General features: G+C 42.0%; 2 protein-coding genes across 2 annotated transcripts in view; one reads left to right on the top strand and one right to left on the bottom strand.

Moving 5' to 3' along the window:
* acsf2 (acyl-CoA synthetase family member 2) overlaps nucleotides 1-3,445 on the top strand; it is a gene marked incomplete at its 5' end in the record, with an annotated part of 29,381 nt that extends 25,936 nt beyond the window's left edge. The window contains 3 exon segments of the mRNA XM_035671527.1: nucleotides 773-883; nucleotides 988-1,056; nucleotides 2,660-3,445. Of these exon segments, the coding sequence (XP_035527420.1) occupies nucleotides 773-883; nucleotides 988-1,056; nucleotides 2,660-2,722 (243 nt within the window). The 3' untranslated portion in view covers nucleotides 2,723-3,445.
* Nucleotides 3,446-3,884: 439 nt separating this feature from the next.
* armc7 (armadillo repeat containing 7) lies at nucleotides 3,885-5,611 on the bottom strand. The gene is made up of 2 exons (XM_035671549.1): nucleotides 5,509-5,611; nucleotides 3,885-5,352 (listed from the first exon to the last, which is right to left on the bottom strand). The coding sequence occupies exons 1-2, from the start codon at nucleotides 5,594-5,596 to the stop codon at nucleotides 5,009-5,011; spliced, it is 432 nt and encodes a 143-aa protein (XP_035527442.1). The 5' UTR covers nucleotides 5,597-5,611; the 3' UTR covers nucleotides 3,885-5,008.
* Between the last annotated feature and the right edge of the window lie 6 nt (nucleotides 5,612-5,617).

Below are 5,617 nucleotides of genomic sequence, written 5' to 3' on the forward strand. Positions count from 1 at the left end.
AAGTGAGTGGCACACTGAGCTAAGTTCATTTGGGAAGCTTGACTTACAATGAGGAGCACAAACATAAAAACAAAAAACAGACAAAGTGCAGTCAAAAACACAAATATTATTCCTGTACATACAATATACAGTAAACCGTAATACAACAACAATGTAAACACAATATAATAAGATGCAAAAATAAATTAAAATACACGTGCAAATTAAGCAGCTCATGCACGAGGAACAAAATAGTTTCAAACTCAAACAAGGTGCAGGAGGTGGATTTATAAAGTCCAGTAGGAACCTGGCCTTGTGGAGAACCTGCTGATTAAAGACAGCCATCAGTAATCACCTTCCCAGCAACCTTAACAATGTGGATCAGATGGTTTTTATCACTTATATTTAAGTTACACGACTTCTAAAACAATGACACATTAAAGCATTTAACTTCTTACAGACTCAATGACTGCTTCAAGATATTTATACTGTTCAACAAATTCAATGCCAGTTCCTTTGATGAAGGTCTGAGATGGTGGGTGGGAGATTTCCTTCTGAAATCTGTGACCATTATCCTCTGCCTTTGTGGCATTTTAATTTGAGTAAGGTCTCATCACCATTTAACAAAGTCCCCTACCACGGGCCCGTGCTCAGATTCATCATTATGGAGCTAATTGTCCAGTATTTCATTGAGCTTTAACTCTATCAGACACGCGTTATTATTCAAACCCACAGTATGAGGCTCCTTCTGTCGCTGCAGAGCTACATGTTTCTTTGGTTTTCTGTTTGTCAGGTGGTCGGAGTTAAGGATTTCCGTATGGGTGAAGAGGTCTGTGCCTGCATTAAACTGGCGGACGGAGAGAACTGCACTGCAGAGGAGATCAAAGCTTACTGCAAGGGACAGGTGATTCCCTCTTTAATATTCAGTAATGAGTTATTTTATATCACTTCATCTTCCGTGGTCGAACAGTTTGAACGACTCTGCTCGTGATCTCTCCCTCCTTTCAGATCGCTCACTTCAAGATTCCTCGCTATGTGCTGTTTGTCACCAGCTACCCACTCACCATCACTGGAAAGGTACATTCCTGAACCTTGGAGTTTTATTTCACTGTGTTTATTAAGATGACATCCAAACTGAAAACAGATCTATAATTAGCGGCTGTTGTACCGTGATAAATTAGTTCCAACCCCGCTCTGGTTCTTGTGTTTCTCTCGTGGGACGCCGTTTAAAATGACTGTAGACATGGCGCTGTGTTTGAACAGGCCTTGCCCTGAATGCCCCCAGACAGGAGGGAAAGGGAGCTATTAGCTAGTCTGCACGCACACCGTGTTCTGTTAGGTGAACCCAGAAAGGGGCGGCGGACCTCGTCCCAAAGCAGCGTATCAGATAGAACCAGACCCTCAATCTAAGACTCCTTCAGTTCACTTCATCCCAGCAGGATAATCCACTCGGTGTTCACAGTTCCAGTGAGACACAGGGGCCTTTAATCCAGATCAGGATTATCCAGATTCTGTCATCCCTTTTTGTAGTTTCTTGTGGGTCTTTGTGGATCTTTTCAGATAGGATCATTTTGATCCAGATAGCACAATATCAGGATTACAGAATCTAGATGTCCAGTCAAACTGTTGGTCAAAGTTTTGTTAACTAAAATGTTTTTTCATGCCTAGTTTGTTTTTAGTTTCATTTTAGTGAACTATAATAACCTCTGTCTCTGGATCCAACCCTCCACCCTTATCCTTAACAACAATTTGATCTAGATTCTGGGTTGAACTGGATTACCAGATCTGTATCTCCTGCCTTTAAATACCCAATTTTGAGATTCTGGATACTTCTGATCTACATTAAAAGGTTAAACTAAATGGAGACTAGTTTGTCCCCCTTGTAGACCCGGTCTAACTGATTCCAGATAGTGCCAACATATTGCTGCAGGCTGCTCTTGAACGCAGCATTTTTGACTGTTTCCAGATGATGTGCTGCAGTTATAGTTACTGTACAACAAGTTTAACATTTTGACTGGGAATAGGGATAAACAGCTAGCCTGGCTCTGTTGAAAGATAACAGAATCGGCCTAAAAGCACCTCTGAAGTTCAGTAATTAACACGTTGTGGTATGTATTTAAACTAACAATATATTTTTATATTGGTGTGAGTTCATTCATGTGCTTTAGAGGTGCTAGATTTGTGTTACCTTTTTGATTGAGCCAAGCTATTTTAATAATCTATAAGGAAAGTAAAAAGATGAGACAGACTGTATTGATCCCACACTGGGTAAATTCTGTTGCTGCAGCAGCTCCAGATACAGCACAACAGATTTAAAAAATACACATTTAATAAGAACAGAAAGTTTTTTAGTACACTTTAAAATCAAGAAGGCCTCGAGACCCGTAGTGGGGACCCCGACCCCCAGGTTGGGAACCACAGCCTTAGACATTGACCACTGTTTGTGAGCGAGTGCCGTCCTGTACTAAGAAGAAACTCTTAAAAAGTCCTGCTCATTAATTTGCAATATTACCCACAATTACCTAATATGAGAGATGTTAAAGGGCTCTTAAACTGACTGGTGTTTATTGTGATTTCTCTCAACCCCAAGATGACCGATTCTGATTGATAACTTTTAAATTGTTAACTCACAACCTGGAGCAGTAACATTCAAGCACATTTTTTTCCTTTCTCTTCTCAGATCCAGAAGAACAAACTACGTGAGGAGGCTGAGAAGCAGCTGGAACTAAAGGAGGGGAAATGAGAGGGCTGCACTCGCATATCGAGAGAATTCAATTACTATATGTCTTGTACCACAAACGCCAATTGGGATTACGTACCCCGCCATCAGAACACCTTAAAACATCTCCAGAAATAATAACAGACAACCTGAGCCTCACGTAGACATGCAATGGCTGGGTACGCAGCCCAGTGTCGTTTGTATCGTCCTGCAACCGCCTGTTTAAAGGGATAACTGTAGTCACATTATGTATTTTTCTAGCTGTCAACAAATCCCATGTTGCACTGGGTGACATCTTCCTTTTGTTACTGTGAACACACACACACACATACTGTAGCTTATTTTGACTCAATCACAAACACGCCGTCCTGCTTCTGTAAATACTCAGAGCAACAAATGTGGATTAATCCGCCGCTGAAAATAGTCCAACAAATGCACTTTTTCCTTCTGTTTGAGTAAAAAAACTACAGTGCTCACATGTTTGAGGAAGTTACTGAGCCTTAAAAAAATGAAATTATATATTTGTGAGCTGTTTTTTAAAGATTTATATCTTCACTAATGAACAATTTTGGTGATTTCAGGGGATTTGTTGACAATAAGATAAATATAGATTAATTCCAGCCTTATCCTTTAACATCCTGCTGTTCTCTGTAACAGAAATGTGAACCCAGCAGATACAGATCGATCCATGTATGAGAAGGCGGCTGATCAGTGCAGAACTTTTTTTTTTTCTTTTTTTTTTTAAAATCGAGCTATAAAAATCTTTTTTACATCAACCTGAAATAAACTTTGTACGGCATTATTAAAACCAGGCGTGGGTGTTTCTCTTTTTACGGGAAGGATGAAGGTATTTTTATTGATCTCTGTGGCAGGTGCTCGCCTTTTTAAGCCCCTTGGAATGAAACAAATACACACCTATTGAAAATGAACGAGTATCACAGACACACACACACACACACACTCAAAAGCTGTAAAGAATTTCCTCTGGAGTCTGACCGGGCTACATGTGCAGTCCAAACTGACGCTGGGCTGCAGGATCAGATGTCGACTTCTGTCTAGACCTGAAGGACTCGGCCCAGGAATAGTTCTTGAGAGCCCAGAAGAAAACAAACGACCGCTCTTGGCTCTTTACAAAAGAAACATCAGGGTTTATTTAGCTTCTTTTTCCTTTTTTAATATTTACATATTTTGGGTTTGGATTTAATGTTTCAGGACATGGTATTCTTACAGAGCGCGCCAAGTGCAAGAGTCAACCAGTTGGCTTTAACATGCTCCAGCATCCGAACCGGGTCTTAGGAAATTACTTCAAAGCCAAAGGAATGTACATTTTTTTTTTTAGGGGAGGGGGGGATAGGTGGTGATGTTGATACTACAGTCAGTGATCCCTTCTCTCTGTACACTTAAGACAGTTTTTGGCAATCAGTGTGGAAGTCAACAAAATCAAATTGTTCACATGCTGTTTTTGTGCCATTAATAATCAACTGGATTAATCTCTTAAACACTCACACTGCCTGCTGCCAATCGCTTAAGGCAGAACAAGCCCTTCATCCTTCTATCCAGTCTCCCTCGTGTGGCAAGAAAGAGCACAACACTTCAATTCAAACAGCTCTGACGTGCACTTTGATGTAAAATAGCAGCTTGTATCTGCAGGTTAAATTCCATATTTAAGGGAATGAAGATGCACAAGAAGATCATTAAAACTGAGGCTGCAGGCATCACTGAAAGACACAAAATATGAAGCTGTCCCAGTTCTGCTGTCAGGTTGTGGCTCTCCTGCTGTACTGAAGCACTTTCAGTCCTTTAAATGTCTTATAATGTAAGAGGGATCTTGTTAGTGTATTTTGCAATCCCAAACTCTAATTGGAACATTAGATTAAAAGTTCTTTAGCATTAAAAATACACTATATGGCCAAAATAGTGTAGACAGTTAAGGAAAATCTAGAAATTTTAGACAATAAAAATATTACTTCTATCATTGCGTCAACAGTTTGTGTATGTTTTTGTCCTGTATCGACATGACAACGAGCCTCGTGCACAAAGCCAGCTCTATAAAGCTTGACTGGCCTGCACAGAGCTCAGACCTCAACCCCATCCAATACTGACTGAGCCAGATCACCAAGCATCAGTACTGGAGCTCATGAATGCTCTTGTGGCTGAATGGGAGCAAATCCAAGCAACCAGGTTCCAAAATGTGGTGAAAAGACTGAAACCAGGAGAGTGGAGGCTGTTCTAGCCTGTAGACATATTTCTTATTCTCTCAGAGACCAAACTTGTCCACTGGTCCTCCAACATGAGTACCTCAGCTGTAATTTATTCCTTGGGCAGCGGTATGCCGACTGCCGTCTGCTGTCCCTGCATCTGCTGCTCCGCTCGGGCCACCTGCTCCTCGGTGCAGCAGTCCTGCAGGAACACAGCAGCCAGGTTGCGCAGGCGGGGGCTCTCCGACAGAGAGAAACGCAGCATGCACTGCAGGATGGCCGGATCAGTGATCTCTGACCGCGATGAGGGCGTTTTGAGGTTCATCAGTATTGTGATGGCTGACAGGACGGTCTCCTCCCTCCGGCTCGACAGACGATTTGTGACCAGGCTGATCCCGCTGCTCTGCAGGATCATGTCTCTGCATTCAGGGTCCATACTCAGGTTACACAGCCCCCCTGAGAACAACACACACACACACACACACACACACACACACACACAACACACACACACACACACACACACACACACACGAGAAGAGAGGATCATTTTAGATGAGGAGGCAGCATTTGCACAACAAACAATGTGAGAGAGAGGATTAACTTCCTCACCCATCCCAAACTCCACAAAGTTCTCATTCTCCTCAGTGAGCATGTCCAAGAAGAGGTCGGTCACCTGCAGCTCCTTCAGATACTCCATGTTCTTTGGGTCGTAAGCAAA

The sequence above is a fragment of the Morone saxatilis genome, unplaced genomic scaffold (genome assembly GCF_004916995.1).
Source record: "Morone saxatilis isolate NCDOM2014 unplaced genomic scaffold, NCSU_SB_2.0 Contig1, whole genome shotgun sequence".
NCBI classification, from domain to species: Eukaryota; Metazoa; Chordata; class Actinopteri; family Moronidae; genus Morone; species Morone saxatilis.

Bases quoted from the DNA above. Each gene is read 5' to 3' on its own strand.
- armc7 (XM_035671549.1), bottom strand. From the start codon at position 5,596: ATGGAGTATCTGAAGGAGCTGCAGGTGACCGACCTCTTCTTGGACATG. The intron at 5,353-5,508 runs GTGAGGAAGTTA...TGTTGTTCTCAG, and splicing joins CTTTGTGGAGTTTGGGATGG to GGGGGCTGTGTAACCTGAGT.